Genomic DNA, 22,059 nt, shown 5'->3' with positions numbered 1-22,059 from the left:
TTTTTACTTCTATTTCCTAATTATAACATCCCTTTAACCTTTGTTTTTTTCAATTAATTTTGATTTTATTTTTAACATAAAGTAATTCTCATGACTTTACATTAATCCAACCACCGTCTTCAGCCATGCCTGGCAATGGTTGGCTGCAGGGCCTGGCCTGTTGGGGGGGTGGCCTTTGTGCATGGCCTTTGTCCTTTTTCAGAAGTGAAGCTTTAACTGGGACACCTGCTATTTGTAAGTGCTTCCTGTTGAACTTTAATTTCTATGAAATGAGAACCTAGGCCACAACAGCCTAGCCTTTTAATAATTTTTTGGGGGCATGTGGCTCTCCTCCCCTATAATTCTTTTGTGGGTGGGGGGCTGAATGCCCCTTCCCCAGCTGATTTCGGTCCAGGAACCCCATCCCTTGGGGCCCAGCCTCACCATATACTTCTTTTTTGTGGGAGGGGCCCACACGTCCCAACCCCCCGGCTGATTTCATCCCATGGGATCCCATCCCCCGGGGCCCAGCCATCAATCCTGGGTTCCCTCCAGGGCACCCAGTGTGTATAGGAGACGGCAGGAGGCGCCTCAGGGTCCCAGCAGTCCAAGCCTGCTCCCCACCACCTGTGAAAGCCGGCATTGCTTTTGCACATTGGGGCTGCTAACTATGTAGCTCCCTGTCTGCAAAAGCAATTGTTTCCTCTGGTTACCTGCCAATGGGCAGGGAAACAAAGGAAACTTCTGCTTGCAGCAAGTGAGAGCTGTTTCACAGCTCTCACTTGCTGCGAGCGGAGTGTTTGCATTGACTTTGTGGGAACTGTCAATGTTCCCACCAAGTTACAGCAAACAGCTGTGTCCCAGTGGTGGACACCCCAGGCAATAGCAGGAGCTGGCTCTAGGGGGTGCTGTCCCCTGAGCAATTAATGTCTTCTTGAGTGAGATTGTGTGGCCCCCCTTCAACATGTAAATTGCACCAGGGAGTTGGTGGTCCCAGGGGCCGGGGTGTCCATGACAGACCCACTTAATTCTTTCAATTCAGCCCTAGGGAGGTGGCAGTCCCGGAGCTCTGGGGGAGGCCATAGTCCATTCCCCATTTTAAAACATTATTGTGCATCAGGTAGGTGGTGTTCCCCGGGTCTATGGGGGGGCTCATATGAAAGTATTCTTTTGGGACCCAAGCACCAAAGCTAACTGGTCAGGGTGTCCCCTTTTCTTTTTATTTAACCTTTTTTTCTGGACTCGGCTGAAGCCAGGTCCCAAGAAGGCTGCCAACACTTCCTGGTAGAAATTTTGGCAGCCAATCAGATATCAGCCCAGGGACAGTTGGAGCCACAGAGGATCCGCATCCCTATATATCTATATTTTTTTAAATCTAATTCCTCCAAATCTACTGAAGAGATTTACACCAAATCATAAAAGCACACTTTCTGGACCAAGAGCTAGCTTTCTACCAAATTTGTTGTAATTCTGTGAAGCGGTTTGGGCTATAGTTGTGCTCAAAATTTGCAAAATCCCATTGACCTAAAGTGCAGAAAAAGTGTTTTGGGACCCCTCCTTTTTCTCAGCCCCTCACTTGATGGAGCACCTGGAAACTTTCAACACAGCAGCCTAACCGACTAATGTATAAGTTTAGAGAATTTCATGAAGATTCGTCAAGCGGTGCCAAAGTTATTGGCAATATCAAATCGTTGCTTACCTATAATAACTTACCTTCAAGATATTTTATTCCTGGATATTTAGTCCTGTGATAATTGTTGGTTTCAATATTCTGTCTAAACACCGTTTTAAGAACTATGACTTAAAATCTAACTTTACCATTAATTAGGTTTTCAAATTACAATTCCTCAGACACCAACATGACTCTCTTACCTGCTCCCAATCAAAAGTTTTCACTTATTGAATGCAATAAGGAAAACCAATGTTATCCTGTGGGTGTGGTAGGCTTTGAAGTAGTGCAAAGCAAATTTAACAGGTTTTCTCTACCACGGCATGTAAATGTTAAAGGTGTGTGTCCCAACTTTTAAATACACTGCACAATTCTCTATGGACTGTTAAGGGCCTATCCCATGGGTGCCTTATATTTTTTTAAAGGAATGTTTCGGCCTTGAAAAAGGTTTATTTTTCAGATTGATATTCAGTTTAAAACTGTACACACAGGCTGCAATGGCAGGCCTGAAATGTGTTTAAAGGGCTACTTAAGTGGATGGCACAATGAGTGCTGCTGGCCCACCAGTAGCATTTCATTTACAGACCCTGGTTTCATTTAGTACCACTTTACTAGGGACGTACAGGTAAATTTAATGTACCAATTGGGTATAAACCCATTTCACCATGTTCAAGGGAGAGAGCATAAGCTCTTTAGCACTGGTTAGCAGTGATAAAGTGCCCATAGTCCTAGAAGGCAACAAACACTGGTTCCAAAAACGGGAAGGTGAAGACAAAAGCTTTGGTAATGACTCTGCAGAGAGGGCCAAGTCCAACATCATGCCCTCATTTCCACTAAGACAACCCCTAAATATTTACCACAGGCAGATAGAAAATATTCCTAACTATTACCAATTGGAAGGCAAGTTGCTGCATTAGGGTATTTTGTACATTCTGCTCTTTCAAGACCTGGTTTTACCCAAATTGAAAAAATTATATTTTCCTGAACAAATTAGGAAATTTCTTCAAGAAATTAAGCCATTTCTTCCTGTATACCCCTGAAAATATGTTGTTGATAGAGATATCCAGCACCCTCTAATTGCTCGCTTGCTCCAACATTTTGTACAAGACATGTTTGATGTGCATTTAGGGGTGGAAGACCATAACAATGCTATGACTTTTTTTGTTCCCGCCATTCTCAATATCCAGCGGCTGCCTCTCCCTTGGCAACACCAATTTTACTCTTCCGCTTGCATGTTTTCTACATTTGTAATCAACATCTGCACAAATGACACTAGTACCCATCTCTGTCTCATTTAGGTGCACACAACATTCATTTTTTACAGCTAAGCATGTGTAGGTTATTAAAAGCCATCAACATAAGTTAAACAAGGAGAGACAGAAAGACAAATATTGGAATGCTTAGAAAGAAGGTCTATACAGGGATGTCGGACTTTTTTGTGGAGCGCGTCATCAACGTCACAGCATTTGGCACTACTGAAAAAGCACAGCACCTAAAGCATATGGAACCTACCAGAAATCTCCTTCAGTCAGGCCTAGATTTATGCCATATATTATAGTCTCTTTGCCAACGCACAGTTTTCACTGGAGTTTATTAAATTGTTCTCATCAGTTCTTCAGCTTTGGTACAATTTGTTACAATATTTTTCGTAGAGGTATAGTTTAAGACAATGTCCGTGACCTTAACCCTTTGTCTTTCACTTTGCAAAACAGAAAATTGTGGCCATATAGTGGCTTGTTGAGGCTGTACTGCTTTCAATTTGTATTTCTGTTTGTTATTAAAATGAAATATTGAAAGAAATAGGTTTTAAGAGAGTAAATGGCTAAATGATTTTTACAGATATGAAAATAACTCATCTTCGACAGCAATTTTAAATACTAAAAGTGTTTCTTCTTGGATTGTTCAATTGTATTTATTTTCAGCACACAATATGAAATTCACAGTAGGAAAGATAGACTGAATGTAATGTAATCCTGCAAACACGAATGATCGCAACACTTATTATGCACAAAGCTTTCTGTGGTATAATGCAATGTAAATGGAAAGTGTTAATATTAATGGTATAATTTTGTAAACTGTGGTCAAACATCTGTGGCATATAAGCACTTGCCTTTACAAATTCTGAAAAATAAAGGTAGGTTCAAACTAATCACTGAAAGCAACCTGATAATTGTACCCCTGTACTCCCAAGACGTACAGTTAACAAAGTCTAATAATTGCAACAACAATATGTGTAATTATATATATGTATTGAGCAGAATTTTAAGGTAGCTATTGGTTTTACGTAGGCCTGTATCTACGTTGTTGAAATTACACAAACGCCCATATTATTACGTGAATAGTTGTGTTATTATTAAATGAAAGGTTGATCAGGAATTCAAAACTATTATGTAGCCCAAAATGAGTCTTCCTCTGGACTTAGGACAGAAGAATACATATCATGCTAAAACTCACAGCATGACAGGAACAACTGCCACTTTCAGTTGGTTTATTTGTATTCTGGCTGTGATCCAGTGACGAAATCTTAGGCAACATGGTGTAATGGTGTAATCTCAGGCATTTTTTGTAACAATCATAACACGAAATGCTGGCAATTAAGTGTGAGTAAATTGGCATAAACTTAATTTCACCCAGGGCTAATTTAAAGGACACTCATTAAAATTGTTAGGGAGGCTGTTTGTAGAGGCCTTGAATGGGATTGAAATGCAGAGGTGTATTACAAGCACAGCGGCCAAATGTTGGCACCAAAATGTTCGGTTACATAGATACTGGTGCTGGGAAGCTTAGCACAGACAATGGCACCAACCATTTTCATCAATATTTAGATAGAATCTGTATAAAATGTCAGTTTTGGTTTTGTGAGTCAGTGCAAAATTACACCTGTTCCTGTGCAATCAATATTATTCATAGATTTCAGCAAGGCATTTGGGCCCATATTTATACTTTTTTAGCGCCGCATTTGCGTCATTTTTTGACGCGAAAGCGGCGCAAACTTACAAAATACAATTGTATTTTGTAAGTTTGCGGCGGTTTTGCGTCAAAAGACTGACGCAAATGCGGCGCTAAAAAAGTATAAATAAGGGCCTTGATTTTTTGGAGTGGCTTTTATGCTGGAGGTGCTGCAGAGGAGCTGTGCTCTTTCCCCTAGGCAGGATAGAGTGAATGGACCACTCTCCGCGGTGGAACAGGGCCTGAGACAGGCTTGTCCCCATCACTCTTTATGTTTGCCGGCCACTGAACTGCTAGAATGCACGTCATAGAAAATCCATTTCCACTGTGCATTTATAGGAGGAGACATCCATTATTCGTGTTGCTGTATGCTGATGACAACATGCTCCAGGTACAGTCTAGGACAAACAATACTGAACTCATATTCAATGTAGTGGTTAGATTAGAGATCAGTTGCAAAATAACTGGGACAAGTCAGAGATCTTTTCACTATTTGATGTCACTACTGAAGGTAGCAGTGAATATCCCCTACAGAGTAGACCAGACCCAATGAAATATCTGGGAATCCATGTGACTAGAGACATAAACTAAATGGTTAGCATGAGCTATGGCAAGCCATTGGGTAAATTAATTATGTAAATATATAGATAGATGTTCCTCCTCATTACCACACCCCAAATAATTGTCCTGCCTTAGTTTATTTATTAATAAGTGTAGCAATAGTGCTTCCCCGCAGGTTCTTTGTTGAATTGAGAGGTTGCCTTCAATAAATTGATTGTGGGAGGGAAAAAGCAGGTGTCCTTAGGGGTGTTTAAGTCTATGTAAAAAGAAGGGCTTGTTGTATTGAATTTGCAGGTGTATCACCTAGCAGTAAAGACTCAGGTCCTCATTTTGACCCTGGAAGTCTGAATGCCCGCCAGGGCAGTGGTGGCGGTCTCACCACCGATGGACACGAGTGGATTACGAGTGTGGCGGTTTGGCCTCTGCTAAACTTGCTCATCCCCGCTCGTACAGCCAGGGCAGTAGGACAGCTGGGCCGTAGGACAGCATCTCCTGGCCAGCTGTCCACTGAAGTCTGGTATTAGGAGTTGCATGTCCACCAGTGTTTCTGCGGCCGTAGCACCTCCATGAAAACCCTAACGGAAAGGCTGCCGGCGACAGGAAATCCCTTTCCTGTCACCGGTGGACAACTCCCCCAACCCTCACTTCGATTTCCTCTCCCCCACCCCTTTCCATGACAGCACCCCCCTCTCCCCACCCCTTCCATGACAGCACCCACGCCCCATTCCATGACAGCACCACCCTCCCCGCTTACATGCACACACGCACCTCACATACACGCATTCACCAACACATATACATACACGCACTCACCAACATGCATACATACACACATTCACCAACATGCATACATACACGCATTCACCAACACGCATACATACACGCATTCACCAACACGCATACATATGCGCATTCACACAAACATACCAACACACACTCCCTTCAACAATAACACATGCATTCACACAGTCATACACACACACATACACACTTACATTCACACATGCAGACACACTCACATTCATGCATAAAAAAACGACCCACCCTCCCAACCCCTCCCCTGTCAGATGATCGACTTACCTTGTCGAGGTTGTCTGGCAGGGAACGGGGCCCGTTGCTTCCACCACTGGCAGTGCCCCTCCGTCAGGACACTGCCACGCCATATTACTGCTCATAATACAGTGGGCGGAGTCTTGTGGCCGACCACCAGCATGATTGCTGAAGGACTTCCACCCAAATTGTGGCTGAAATCCCTGAGTACTTGTAATTTGGCAATTGGAAGACCGCCAGCATTGGTGGTCTTCTGGTGCCCGCGGCTTCGGCGGTCTTTACATAGACTGCCTAAGTCATAATGAGGGCCTGAATTTTTATCAGTCTGCTTTCACCCTCCATTATATTGCAAACACTTGATCATATTAAGCAGTCTATTTGAACCAGAGTCCCTGCAGATGGCATCAAATGAGGGCTCTAGAAGAACGTAAATGGAGATAAACATGTTATACTTCATGTGTCAGGCCTTGAGAGGCTTGGCACCAATGGTGAATCATCACTTCTTATTTACCCCAGTCTTTTACCTAATGGCTGATCTGGGCATACTGCTCACACTAAAGAAGGGCCCAAAACAACTCTTGTAGAAATAGAGAATTTCAATAGAGAGCTGTTTCCACATGTGGAGTCTCTGACCCTGCAGCCATTTATAGAAAGGGATGGTGGCATTCTTTTAGCCATACTATTGTATTACAGACTGATCCATTCAGTCATGATTGGTTGGCAGACTTTCCCACAGAGCCCAGTGGGGTGTGAGATTCCAAATAGGGTCATTTCAAGGGAGGATAGGGATGGTGTCTTTCATTAATGCTGAAACCACTAAAGCCCAACTGCCAGAAAACTCAGGTCCTCATTAAGAGTTTGGCGGGTGGCAGCGGCTGCCCACTAAACTCGTACCACCATGAGGCCATCTGTGTGGCTAGAACATCACCGGCCCTATTAAGAGTTCACCACAGGGCCGGTAGGCGGAAACAGTGTTTCCGCCCACTGGCTCTGCCGCGAACAGGGCTTTAACATTGACACCAGCTTGTAATCGAGCCAGCGTCAATGTGGCAGTGTGGTGGGTGCAGCAGCACCCGTTGTGCTTTCCACTGCCCATAATTTGGGCAGTGGGAAGCACAACAGGGCATCGATGGGGGCCCCTGCACTGCCCATGCCAAGTGCATGGGCAGTGCAGGGGCCCCCATTGGGCCCCCGGCACCTCCTTTTTGCAAGCCTTTGCATGGCTGTGCTACTGCCATGCAAAGGCTGGCGGAATGGGGACTCGTAATCCCCAGGGCAGTGCTGCAAGCAGTGCTGCCCTGGAGGATTACAACTGCAGCGACCGCCAGGCTCTTGCCTGGCAGCAACCTGGCAGTGTCGGTGGTCCGATCATGGCTCTTTTGCCACAGTCGTAATGTCGCGGTCAGACTGCCACTTTGGTAGCGGTCCAACCGCGACCATGATACTGGTGATCTGATAACCGCCAGGGTCATAATGAGGCCCTCAATGTCAAGAAGATGGTGGAAAATAGACGTACATGGATTTAGCAGATGAATGTTGCAGTGTGCATGTGCAGACATTCATTCAGTCATAAATATGAATTAATACATTTTAAGCTCTCCCACCATCTTCATATCTCCCTCAAGTCTTTTGTCAAATCCAATGAGTCTGGAAGTCATAACTGTAAAGCGATTTATGCAGGGCAACCGGCTTTTTCCATTCTGCATGACTTTGTCCAATGGTGGGATCCTGTTAGGAGCAGATCTTCAAGTCACTAAAAGACACATTCAGTGTTGGAGCTGGTCCTTTTTGCAAGGCTATTCCCAAACTTTTTGTTTCCTTCTGCCTATTTTTTCTGACCTGTTTTTGTTGGCTTTAGGCCTCTGGGCTCTTTACCACTGCTAACCAATGTTAAAGTGCATATGCTCTTTGTCTAAAGTGTATTGGTGAACAAATATGACCACAGCACTCAACAATGTACAGATTAAGAAAGTATAGGTGAAAGCTTGTGTGTAGCAGCTTTGTTAATAAATTGTTCAGTATTCTTCTTGGCTGTGCCTGTTTGACTATATTTCTGGATTTACGAAAATGACTCCTAATAAACGAGCTTCTGGAACACCAAGAAGAATACCGAACAATTTATTAACAAAGCTGCTACACACAAGCTTTCAACTATGTTTTCTTAATCTGTACATTGTAGAGTGCTGTGGTTGTATTTGTTCATTATATGCTGTGTATATCCTTATACACTATATTGTGCCTTCAGGTAGTAGGGCACTTGGCCGCGCGCACCTAATTTTACTATATTGCTTTTTACATTTACTACTGTGACACCACTCTGAAGTGTGATATTCTGCCATTTACTACCTTTTCGTTTCGGATTACAAAGTGTATTGGTAATTGGTTTGCCTACGATTGCCATATTTGATTTACTAGTAAGTCCCTGGTATAGTGCACTAGAGGTGCCCAGGGCCTGTAAATCAAATGCTACTAATGAGCCTGCAGCAGTAATTGTGCCACCCACATGAGTAGCCCTGCAAACATGTCTTAGGACTGCCATTGCGGTGTCTGTGAGTGCAGTTTTAAACTGCCAATTCGACCTGACAAGTGCATCCATTTGGGAGGCCCAAACCTTCTCTTTTATTACCTGTAACCTACCCCTAAGGTAACCCAAGGCAGCTCCATGGGCTGGGTATAGGGTATTTAAAAGGTAGGACATGTACTCATGTGTTTTACATGTCCTGATAGTGAAATATTGCTAAATTCAGTTTTCACTATTGCAAGGCCTATTTCTCCCATAGGGTAACATGGGTATTCCTTTGAAATATCTTTTTAGTGTAATTTCCCATTGAGAGAAGATGTAGAAATGGAGTTTGGGGTCTCTGAACTCACAATTTAGAAAGAAATCTCTTGGTGAAGTTGGTTTTTGAATTGCAAGTTTGAAAATGCCACTTTTAGAAAGTGGGCATTTTCTTGCTAAATCATTCTGTGCCTCTGCCTGTCTGCTAAATACATATCTGGGTCAGGATGATAATTGGACTGTGTGTGCACCCACTCTAGGCAGTCACACAAAGGGAGCTGAGGTGTGCCCTGCATATCCTGGTGGCCAATCACCAGGCGGGTGGGTCTTCCTGAGCTAGAGTAGTGGGAGGAGCTGACACTTGCACCAGAATAGGGCTGTGCCTGTCCTTACACAAAGCAGTCTCTGACCCCCTGGAGGGTGTCTGGGACAAAGGCAGGGAAAGGCAGGGTGTGATGCTCTGCAAAGACTTCTCTTTAAAATGTGTATACTTCACATATAAACTCCTGTTTATAAGTCTCAGGGCCATCAAAGACTTCACCTGCCAGTGCCTGGGCTCTCTTGCTGAGAGTCCTGACTTGCCAAGTGGTGCCAAATCAAGTTCCTGGGCCCTTAGAAGTGAGTTCTGATGCAAACTAAGCACATCGACTCCAGAGTGTTTTTGGAACCGGTGCCACTCCTGCTCTGGGCTGCAGCCTGCACCAGAGCCATGGTGCCCACTGAGTACAAACACCACAACCTGCAACACAGGCCTGATGGTGCTGCAGTGCCTCGGAAGTCCCGCCACAGCGTGATTCCTGGGTGCCATGTCCCCAACATCCAAGACAACCCTACTCCACAGCAGCACCTGTGGTCCTGTGGTGTGATCGCGACACCGCAAAGTTGCATCTTAGCATCTTGGCCTGCTGGATTCATTGACTCATCCTTGTCATAAGGACCTGATGCTTCATAACCAACCCCATGTCACCTCCTCTGCAGCCATAAGGAACCGATGCCTCACCTCCACTGCCCAGCAGGAAGGAACCAACCCTTCACCTCCACGATAGCAGTAAGGAACCAACACTGCACTGCCTCCAGCGACATCTCACCCCGACTCTGTGCAACGTCTTTGTTTCCTCATCTTTTTTAAGGTACTGTACCTGGGGTCCGTGCGACTTGGTGACCGGCCTGCATTCCCTCGTGAGTGGTATTGGACTGTTGGGAACAACTTCGTCAAGGCACTGTGATAGCCCCAGTTGGAGCTTTTGTGTTTTTAAGCACTTTACTAAGATTTAGTATTTGAAAATGTGCATCTTTACTCATGTATGTTAGAATTTTGTAGTTTTAGTCATGTTTTACTATCATTAATATAGGCTATTTTTCGAAACTGGTGTGGAGTACTTTTGTGTGTACGAATACTTTACACATTGTCTCTGAGAAAAGCCTGACTGCTCGTGCCAAGCTACCAAGGGCTGAGGAAGTGTTATCTTAGTTGTGTGACTCGCTTACCTTGACTAAAGTGAGGGTCTCTACTTGGACAGGGTGCAAACCACTGCCAACTAGAGACCCCATTTCTAACATTCAAGCCCTGATATGAGAAAAGTGGTGTTGCACTCAATGCAGCACCACTTTTCTTGCTCCCCCTGGTGCCTCCCTAACACCATCATGTGTGACCTGTATCTAGGTTATGGCGCACCATGGTGGTAGTTAGGGGAACTAGCGTCAACATTTTTTACGCTAGTTCGGACCTTTGCAACATTAGCGAGAAAAATGTTGATGCTTATCCTGCAAAGCCAATTGAGGCCCATTGAAATCAAAGTCATGACTTCTTTTACTGCCTGCTCTGAGCAGGCGTTAAAAGTAGCAAAATAAATGAAGCAAAGAAACCTTTTAGATTTATTTGTGTCATTTTTTTGGCCTCCCTAACGGGGAACCCCCCTTTAGCATACATTATACCTGGCACAGACATAATAGCGCAAAGGGTTACAAAGTGGCGTGCTTGTGAAAAGAATTATGTTAATTTGAAAATGTACTCTCAGACGGACCTGGAGAAATATATAATGTAACAATGTTGGTGCACAAGAGATGTGCGTGTGTGACTATTTCCTGTTCTGGTTTCAGATTTTGTATCACTCCCTTTACCTGTGGGGCGCATGTTAAATGCATTGTTGTCAAAACACGTTAGCTCTGTTAAAAGAATGTTGTCAATTTTCAAAATAATAACAGTTGTCTGTCCTTTCAATTCACAAGAGCTGAACTGAAACTGAAAGGATTCCTAGTAACATTTGATCAAAAAATGTTCTGCAATTTTGATTTTAAACCTGTTCAAAGCATGTTTTAGTTACAAAGACACAGCCGGTTAAAACACATTTCAATTTGTGTTATTATTTGATTTTCATTCTTAGGAAAGTTCACGTGCATAGAAGTTAGATTTCATCTTGAAAGGCAAATGGGCTACTATTTGATTCAGATGTACATTCCAAGTCTGCTGATTGTCATTCTGTCCTGGGTTTCATTTTGGATCAATATGGATGCGGCACCTGCTAGGGTGGCTTTGGGTATCACAACGGTACTGACAATGACGACTCAAAGTTCAGGTTCTCGTGCGTCACTGCCAAAGGTAAGAACATTTTTTTCTTGATTACTAAGACTAATTCAAAATTTCTAGATTTCCTATATCCTCATTCTAGAAGCATGTACTGATGTGCAACACATGTGTACAGGCCACACACATACAAAAACACCGAAATAAAAAGCAATGGGCAATTACACATGGATTTGGTTTTTACTACTGAGGGAGCTATCGCCATTAAACACATTTAGCAGGTTGGCCTTGGGTGACTTATGTGCAGTACGACCCTCGTGGCTATTATGTAACAGTATAATCAATATAACAATATATTTTATACCGATGTTCAAGTAGCCAATCGATGCGTCAAATTAATTTCCCTTACATGTACATTTATGAAGCTTTAATTTCCCTCCCCTCAGAAAACATCCACTTTGTAAAGACAGATCAGCAGTTAACAGTGGGCTGATGAAGGATATCCATTCACTGCACTGCAGTAACCTCACCTTAGTCGATGCAGTGAATTCACTGCTTGAAATTACCTAGTACTCAGTTCACCTCAATTAAAGTTGTAGGCAACTGTTCAGTAGGCATATTTATAAAGTCAAAGTTATCACACTTTTTAAGAGATTTATAGGTCTTCACAATAATATAATATAGAATACATAAAAAATATATTTATTTGCAAGCCGAAGGCATCTCCATATGTGAATTCAACTGCACTTCAAAAGAGTGACTCTTTACTTCTGAACTATAGCTACCTTTAGCTGTCTATTGGCCAGTCCATTTGTTTCTAATGCATTATATTTACTCAGAGTGGGCGTTTTGGTCTGCTCACTGCATATGGTTTCATGGCTTTGTTGTCTATTTCAATTTTCTGCTCCTTATTATATTGATTTCCTCACCATTCTTGTTTTTGCCTACTCAGGAGCATTCAGGTCTCACAGTGATCTGACTGCATTAAGTTATTTTTCTGCTACTGACATCCAAACTTTCTGCCACAATTTCTGTCCATGTCGTCCCTGCTTCCCCGCCTTCCCTTCCCCCCTCGGAATTCCCCACTGTTAAAAATTGGGTTTCTGGTTGGCAGAAGTATGCACCCTGTCTAAGGAAGAACCACAATCCTAGTCAGGGTAGGTCACATACACACCCTAAATGAACCTGTGCCCACCCTCTGGTAGCTTGGCACAGAGCAGTCAGGCTTAATTTAAGAGACAATTTGAAATTATTTGAGCAATGATTCAGACAGTAACACAGTGAAAACATCACAAAAAGACTCCACACCAATTTAGAAAATTGGATTCTATTTTTATGAACAAAACAAGACCACACTAGCAAAAATCCAATAAATAGAAGTCGAAATATGATTTTGTTTTAAAATAAATGAAACTGTGGTGCTTAGATGCATAAAGTGCCAACCATGGCTATCTGGCCACGCTTGACCAGGTTAGATCTGAAAAGTCAAGCCAACCTTGATGGAGCACAGGTCAGATATTAATACTAAGATGCGAGGAGCAAGGGTGACGCTGTGTTGACACAGATCCCAACGATGTAGGCAATGCACCAGGTCTGAGCTGTGCAAAGTCGGAGACACATCGGAAATGGAGGTGATGCGTCCCACAGCCAGCAACGTGCTGCTACCGGTCCTCGCAGCAGGGATGAAGCACCAGTGTTGACAGCAATGTGACATGCTCGCAGCAGCAAAAATGCATGGGTGTAGATGGAGATGTGCGGTTCAAATTGACACCACAGCATCATTGCATAGGTTCTGGCAGCAGAAGAACTTTATCCCCACTTCTAAGGGCCCAGTGCAGAGTGCCACTCAGTCACACCTACTCTTCCTTTTTATGAGGCTATCTAGAGGGAATGCAGGAACCAGCTGTCACCCCAGCCCAGATGTGTATTGGAGACAGGCATACAGGGTAAGAAAATGCCACTTTCCAGAAGTGGCATTTTCCAAATTGTAATAGTATATCCAACTTTACCATTAAAGAGGATTTATCATTACAATTCCATAGCTACTAAACATGACAGGTCCACTCCTTCTCAATTGGGAATTACACTGTATTAAATGTAATAAGGAATCCCCAATGTTATTCTACGAGTGGGGTAGGCCTCACAGTAGTGAAAAACAAAATTTACAGTATTTCACTACCAGGACATGTAAAACTTGTCCATATGTCTTGATTTTAATTATACAGCACCCTTTCCTCTGGGCTACTTAAGGCTTATCTTAGGGGTGACATATGTAAAAATGGGGACTTCGAGGCTTGGAAAAAAGTTATGAATGCCAAGTCGACATGGCAGTGGAACACTGCACATACAGGCCCTTCAGTGGAAGGCCTGAGACATGTTTTAATGTGCTACTTAATTGGGTGGTACAATCAGTGCAGCAGGCTCACTAGTGACATTTAATTTGAAGGCCGTGGGCACATGTAGGGCATCTTACTAGGGGCATATAAGTAAATTAAGTATACCAATTGTGGATGTACCAATTTTAAGTCAGAGAGCACATGCACTTTAGCACTTAGAGTCCTAGGGCCAACTAATAGAAAGCAGCAAAAATGTGAGGCAAACAGGAAAAATGTTTGGGGTAAGACCACCCTAAAGCTGTCAGGTCTAACACCCACCCAGTGTCTTCCTGCCCCCTTTTCCATTTTATTAGTTTTTGTCATGCATCTTACACTCGACAGGCAGCTATACTGACATTTTTGGATGATTTGAAGGGAGCCACTGATGTGTATATATGCACATGCATACACTGCGGTCACCTTTGAATGGTTTTGTTTCATTTCAACACATCACATTCAAAGATAGCAGATGCAGATCTGTGCATCTCCATGACTGCCATTTTTGATCAGCATTTGTTAAAACATTACAAATGCACGTAAAAAAATGGCTCCTGTGGATACACATTTTTGGAAACTGAGTTACTGGTTGAGGGGAGTGATAAGCAGGAACCACAGTCTCTTTGAGGGTGAAACACAAGCAAACCCCAAATGAATCCATGCTTAACCCTTTAGTAGACTGGCACAAAGCAGTCAGGCTTAACCTAGAGGTAATGTGTAATGTGTTTTTGTAGTACTTCAAATAGTAATAAAGTGAAAACATAACACAAGAAAATGTTCACCCCAATTTAGAGAAATAGACTAAAATGTAATAAATCTTTTAACATCAAAATGAAAAAAAATCCAATCAGTAGAACTGGAGATATGCAGCTTCAAAGATTTAGGTGAAAGTAAAAGCACAACACAATTGTGGTTTTCTGGTAGCTTCTGGCCAGAAAAAGTCACATGTTAAGAGTGACTGCAATGGAGTGTGAGTCAGATACAGGGACTCATTTAGTCCCACTGAACAAGAGTACCTTAAGCCCTGGCTGTGGTGCGAGATCCCGCATTGAGGATGTGTCACGCATCAGAGGCGATGTGGCATCTGGGTGTGGAGATGACTGTGCATCTAAAGTTCTGGGAAGCTGCAAGGTTCTGCAAAGCTGCAAGGTCCGACATTGCTGTCAGGAATGTCGATGAGGGGCTTGTGATGCGAAGTCCTGCATCAAAGATGCGCCACACTCTGGCTGGTTTCAAAGAAGTTTCAGGACTTATGATGTGGAGACCTGCATTGTCATTGAGGATGCTGTCAACAAGGGGGCTTTCGATGAGAAGGAATGTGTTGAGGATGCGCTGTTCAGTAGTGGTTCTGATGAGGCTGTGGCTGTTACCTGAAGTTCTGCATCAGAGATGCCTCACACAGCGATTCCAATGAGGAGGTTTGTGAGGTTTGGTTCTACTGGGACCACTGTTGGGCTGGCAGAGCACCTTCAGGCCCACTTCCAAAGGTCAACGCCTGGGGAGGCACCCCTTGTGAGGGTAGTACTCATAGCAGACAGAGTTCATGTGCTGGGTTCAAGGTGGTTGGAGTCTTCTCTCCCTGAGGCTCTTGTCAGCAGGACAGCCAACTATTTCTTGGAGTCACTCCAGTGGCCTTGCCTTGGGCTCCAGCTGCAGGTCCAGTCCTTCACTCAGGTGGTGGGGCAGCAGAGTAACATTTCTTCTTGTAGAACAGCACAAAAATCACATAAAGACTTCAACAGGTCCAGCGGTGCACTGATGTGTTGGGTCTGAGGGTCCAATATTTACACATGTTGCCCTCTTTGAAGTAGGAGAAGGTTCTTGAGATTAACACCATCAGAGGCATTTGGAAATTACAGCCTCCCTTCCCTGGCCCCAGATTGACTGAGGTCACAATTGAGCGTGGTCAAGAAGAGCATTTGTGTAATGCAATTGTGATGTGCAAGGTGACAGCTCTGCCCCCTCATCAAGTCAGAGATGGCCTATACTTCCGACACCTATGGAACTTTGTTTCACTGTCCAGGAGCAATACACAAAGAGCATCTGCCAGCTACACCTAGACATGTGATCCTGGATACAGGCAGCAGACACAATCAAATGGTTAGGACAAGAAAATGCCAACTTTCAAAAAGCTGCATGGGTGATGCATAACATCCATAGCTGCAAAGCCTCTGGCACCAACATAAAAATTTCTTATTTAGTAGGCTGGGCTGACACACAAGAGATACTTACAGGTAGGTGGGGAGCTACCAGTAGCTCACGAGCTACTCGTTGGAGAAGTTTGTTCTAAAGGCGCACACGGACAATGATTCACAAAGATTTTGCTATCAGTAAGTGTGACTTACCCTTGTAGTATTACTGGCTTTCTCCTGATTTTTAGGAGTAAGCCATGAGTACTCCAGACTTCTTTCTGGACTTTGTTTGTAAATCTGGGCCACTGTGTGCTTAACTGGACTCTAGACTTCAACAAGGGTTGCTGAGATTGGAAACTGCTAGTGTTCTGTTAATGGGAACTTGGTCAAAGGTATTGGGCCACTGTGTCTGCACACGTGGGAGCTATTTTTCTTAAATACTATCTATCGATCATCTATCAGAGTATTTGTAAAGCAAACTACTCACCCGTAAGGGTCTCAAGGTGCTGGGGGGGGCTGCTACTGCTCGAACAGCCATGCCTTGAGGAGTCTCCTGAATGTAAGTAGGTCCTGTGTCTGTCGCAGGTGGGTGAAAAGAGTTTTCCACGTCTTGGCGGTGAGGTGGGAGAATGGTGTGCCACCAGCAGTCGTTCTGTGGAAACGTGGATGGTGGCGAGGGCAAGGTTGATGGAGCGAAGCTGTCGGCTTGGGGTGTAGAAGGAGAGCCGACTGTTGAGGTATTCTGGTCTGATGTTGTGCAGTGCCTTGTGAGCGTTGAATGAGGAGTTTGAACGTGATTCTCTTGTTGACGGGGGCCAGTGGAGGTCTCTCAGGTGGGCTGTGATGTGGCAGTGCAGGGGATTTCCAGGATGAGTCGTGCCGAGGGGTTCTGTATGCGTTGCATTCTTTTCTGGAGCTTGGCTGTGGTTACTGCATAGAGGGCATTGCCGTTGTGCAGTTTGCTGCTTACAAGGGCCTGGCTGACCATCCTTCTTGTTTCAGTGGAGATCCATTTGTAGATCTTCTGAAGCATGCTGAGGATGTTGTAGCAGGAGGAAGAGATGGCATTGACTTGCTGGGTCATTGATAGTTATGAGTCCAGGATGAATCCCAGGTTGCGTGCATGGTCGATAGGTGTTGGTACAGTTCCCATTGTGGCAAGCCACCAGGAGTCGTACCATGCAGAGGGGGTGGAGCCGAAGATGAGGACCTCAGTTTTGTCGGAATTCAGTTTCAGGCACCTGTTCTTCATCCATTCGACGATGGCCGTCATTCCTTCGTGAAGGTTGCTTTTGGCGATGGTGGGGTCCTTGATGAGGGAGAGGATCAGCTGGGTGTTATCAGCATATGAGACAATGTTGAGGTTGTGAGATTGGGCGATGTTTGCGAGTGGAGCCAAGTAGATGTTAAAGAGGGTCAGGCTGAGGGACGATCCCTGAGGAATGCCACAGATGATTTCAGTGGCTTCAGAGCAGAATGGAGGAAGGTGTACTCTCTGAGTTCTGCCGGTGAGGAAGGAGGTGATCCAGTCCAGGGCTCTGTTGCGGATCCCAGCATCGTTGAGTCATGTGCATAGGTTGTGGTGGCAGATTGTGTTGAACACGGCTGAGAGGTCCTGAATGATGAGGGCCACAGTTTTGCCGTTGTCAAGTATGGTCCTGATATCGCCGGTGGCGGCGATGAGGGCAATTTAAGTGCTGTGGTTGCTGCAGAATCCGGATTGGGATGGGTCCAGAGTGTTGTTCTCCTCAAGAAAATGGGTCAGTTGTTTGTTGGCAATTTTCTCTATGACTTTTGCTGGGAAGGGGAGCAGGGAGATGGGCTGGAAGTTCTTGAGGTCCCTTGGGTCCGCCATGGGTTTCTTGTGGAGGACGTTGATCCTGGCGTGTTTCCAGCTCTCGGGGAAGGTGACGGTCTTGAAGGAACTGTTGATGATCTTCTGGAATAGGGGTGTGATGACAGAGCTTGCTTTGTTGAAGATGTGGTGATGGCAGGGGTCAGATGGTGAGCCTGAGTGGATGGTGTTCATGATTTCGATGGTGTCGTTGACATGGGTCCTGGAGAGCAGGAGGCTAGTGGGTGGTGAGTCTGTGGTGTCGGTGGTTGATGGGGGGGGTCTGAGTCTAGAAGCTCTCTTGGATGTCCGCTATCTTGCGGTAGAAGAAGGTGGCTAGGGAATCACAGAGGTCCTGTGATGGCGGGATGTCTTTGACGTTGGAGAGCTCCTTGTAGCTGTGTACTTTGTTGTCGATGCGTTCTTTGAAGTCAGTTCGGATGAGTTGGTGGTGTCTGCGTATGGCATTCTTGAAGGCTGTGTGGTTGTCCGGTGTCTGATCTAGGCGCCACTCGTTCTCAAGTCTTCAGCATATTTGCTTGGATTCTTTGAGGTCGACGGTGAACCAGAAGGCCTTTCTGTTGGTGTGTCTGTTAGAAAGCTTCTTGATCGGGGTGAGAGTGCGGGCACAGTTGTCAATCCATTGCCAGAGGTTGCGGGCTGCTGTGTCAGTGTTGGTGGTGTTGATAGGTGGGTTCCCGGGAGAGGGTAGTGATCAGTTGGTCTTTGGTGACCTTGTTCCATCTGCGGTGGGGAAATCGTTGCGGGTGATGGTGTGTTGTGGGTTTCTTGAAGGAGAAGTGGATGCAGCGGTGGTCGGTCCAGTGGAGTTCAGTGGTGTGCCTGAAGGAGACGTGTTTGCTGGCAGAAAAAATGGAGTTGAGCATGTGTCCTGTGCAGTTGGTGGGTGCCGTGATGAGCTGCTTGAGGCAGAGGTTGGCGAGGTTGGCGAGCAGGGTAGTAGAGTTGTTGTTTGTGTTCTCGAGGTGAAAGTTCAGGTCCCCGAGGAGTATGTTTTCGGTGGATGTAAGAGCGTGTGTTCTGATGACGTTGGTGATGGAGTCGCTGAACTGCTGTCAGGGGCTGGGGGGTCTGTAAATGAGGGTCCACCTGAGGGTGGTGTTTTGGTAAGTGTGGATCTGGAAGTGCAGGTGTTCGATGGTGCCGAGGGTGTCTTGGGTGCTGGTCTTGCTTCTGAGGGTATTCTTGTGGACGATGGCGATGCCTCCTCCTGGTCTTTTGGTGCAGTCCCTGTGGGTGAGCTTGTAGCTGTCCGGGATGGCTATGGGGATGTCAGGCGCTGAGGAGGGGTTCATCCATGTCTCAGTTAGAAAGGCAACATCTGGGGAGGTTGAGTTGAGTAGATTCCGAAGTTCGATGTCGTGTTTGTGGACGGAGCGGGTGTTGAGTAGAATGCGTCTGAGATGGTTGCGTCCTGCCTTTTTGGGTGGGTCATTGGCATGGAGGCTGGTGAAGGAAGGAGTAGTTCCAGCAGGAAAAGGGTCCACGGGTGAGCTGCGGGGTGGCTTGATGGCAGGTGGATGAGCGTCTGGAGTTGAGTGTGTGGAGGGTGGTGGCATCGTAGCAGAGTCAGGTGTTGGAGCGGTGGAGGGGGCTAGAACCATGGGTTCTGACGGGCTTGCCTTTGGCACACCAGCTGCGCACCCGCTGCACACACCCGCCATTAAGTAAGGAGGGGGGAAGAGAGGACAGCTGGGAGGCGGGCGAAATCAGTGTGAAAAAAGGGGGCTGGCCATGGGAGCAGCAGGGCGGGATTGCAGCGCGAGAAAGAGGAGGGGGCGGGGCCACAGGGGCAGCGGTGGTGGGAGAGGGGGGGGAGCGAGAGTGAAAGAGAGAGAGCGGAGTGAGTGGAGGGAAAAAGGGAAGAAAGACTGTAAAGCAAAAGGCAGAAGGAGCACTGTGGAGAGTGAGCTGCAAAAGGAGCACAAAAGGGGGACATGGAAGAGAGAGCACACAGTGAGAGAAGCAGAGAAGCAGAAGAGAGAGGCAGAGGGCAGCCTAGTAGGAAAACAGAGCTCTCCCACTAGACACCAGGGATGAAGTGACTAAAGGGCTGCAGAACAAGGCTTGTGTTTTTTCCCTGAGAATGGCATCAACGAAGGGTTTGCAGTGCTCAAATCACCATGTTCCCAGCTTTCAGGAACAGGCAGACTTGAATCAGAAAACCCAATTTTTCAGCACAGTTTTGGCATTTTACTGGTACATACCCCATTTTTACTATTTTTTGTGCTTTCAGCCTCCTTCCAGTTAGTGACAGAAATAGGCATGAAACCAATGCTGGATCCCAGAAAGCTAACCATTTCTGAAACGTAGACAAAATTCTGAATTACGCAAGGAGTCATTTGTGTAGATCCTACAACGGGTTCCTACAGAAAATAGCAGCTGAAATAAAGAAATATTGAAATTGAGGTGAAAAAAACAGCCATTTTTCTCCGCGTTTTACTCTACAACTTGTTCCTGCAATGTCAAATTTTTGAGAAGAACATACTGTTACATCTGCTGGACTTTTCTGATTGCGGGGATATATAGGGCTTGTATGTTCATTAAGAACCTTAGGTACCCAGAGCCAATAAATGAGCTGCACCTTGCAATGGGTTTTCATTCTATACCGGGTATACAGCAATTCATTTGCTGAAATATAAAGAGTGAAAAATAGGTATGAAGAAAACCTTTGTATTTCCAAAATGGGCATAAGATAACGTGTTGAGAAGAAGTGGTTATTTGCACATCTCTGAATTCCAGGGGGCCCATACTAGAGGGCATTTCTCAAATAGACGTCGTTTTTACACACTCTCTTACATTTGGACAAAAAATGTACAGAAAGACAAGGGGCAATAACACCTGTTTTGCTATTCTGTGTTCCCCCAAGTCTCCCAATAAAAATGGTACCTCACTTGCGTAGGTAGGCCTAATGCTCGCGTCAGGAAAGGCAACATGGACACATCACATTTTTACATTGAAATCTGACGTGTTTTTTGCAAAGTGCCTAGCTGTAGGTTTTTGCCTCTATCTCAGCCTCTCCCACGTCTCCCGATAAAAATGGAACCCCACTTGTGTGCGTAGGTCTAGTGCCCGCAACAGGAAATGCCCCAAAATACAACGTTGACACATCACATTTTCCCAAAGAAAACAGACCTGTTTTTTGCAAATTGCCTAGCTGTGGATTTTGGCCTCTAGCTCAGCCGGCACCCAGGGAAACCTACCAGGCCTGCCCATTTTTGAAAACTAGACAGCTAGGGTAATCCAAGATGGGGGTGACTTGTTGGGCTATCACCAGGTTCTGTTACCCAGAATCCTTTGCAAACCTCAAAATTTGTCGAAAACACACTTTTTCCTCACATTTTGGTGACAGAAAGTTCTGGAATCTAAGAGGAGCCACACATTTACTTCCACCCAACATTCCTCCAAGTCTCCCGATAAAAATGGTACCTCACTTGTGTGGGTAGGCTGAGCGCCCGTGACAGGAAATGCCCCAAAACACAACATGGACACATCACATTTTCACAAAGAAAACAGCAGTTTTTTGCAAAGTGCCAAGCTGTGGATTTTGGCCCCTAGCTCACCCGGCACCTGGGGAAACCTACCAAACCTGCACATTTTTTAAAGCTAGACACCTAGGGGAATCCAAGATGGGGTGATTTGTGGAGATTTCACCAGGTTCTGTTACCCAGAATGCTTTGTAGACCTCAAACTATGGCTAAAAAAACACTTTTTCCTCACATTTTGGTGACAGAAAGTTCTGGAATCTGAGAGGAGCCACAAATGTCCTTCCACGCAGCGTTCCCCTAAGTCTCCCTGTAAAAATGGTACCTCACTTGTGTGGGTAGGCCTAGTGCCTGCTAAATGAAATGCCCCAAAACACAATGTGGACACATCAAAATTATCAAATACTAAACTACCTGTTTTTGAGGGGGGGGTCTGCATTTTTGGTCCTGGGCTCAGCAGCCAATAGGGAAACCTACAAAACCCAATCATTTCAGAAAATTAGACACCCGAGCGGATCCAGGGAAGTGTGACTTGTGTGGATCAGCCAATGTTTTCTTACCCAGAATCCTCAGCAAACCTCAAATTTAGCTTAAAAATCTCGTTTTTCCCACAATTCTGTGTGGCATTACCGCACTGAGACAAATATCCTACAATACAACGTTCTCCTCAGTCTCCCGGTAAAAATGATACCTCACTTGTGTAG

General features: G+C 45.2%; 1 protein-coding gene across 1 annotated transcript in view; it reads left to right on the top strand.

The window, feature by feature from the left end:
- Nucleotides 1-22,059, top strand: part of GLRA3 (glycine receptor alpha 3) — a 596,907-nt gene that overhangs the window by 526,924 nt on the left and 47,924 nt on the right. The window contains exon 7 of the mRNA XM_069244590.1: nt 11,372-11,586. Coding sequence (XP_069100691.1) covers nt 11,372-11,586 — 215 coding nt within the window. The remainder of the gene's footprint in view (nt 1-11,371; nt 11,587-22,059) is intronic.

This window comes from Pleurodeles waltl, chromosome 1_2, assembly GCF_031143425.1.
Source record: "Pleurodeles waltl isolate 20211129_DDA chromosome 1_2, aPleWal1.hap1.20221129, whole genome shotgun sequence".
In the NCBI taxonomy this organism is placed as follows: Eukaryota; Metazoa; Chordata; class Amphibia; order Caudata; family Salamandridae; genus Pleurodeles; species Pleurodeles waltl.
The sequence above is the reverse complement of the archived record's forward strand: the minus strand, read 5'-3'. Positions and strand labels throughout refer to the sequence as shown.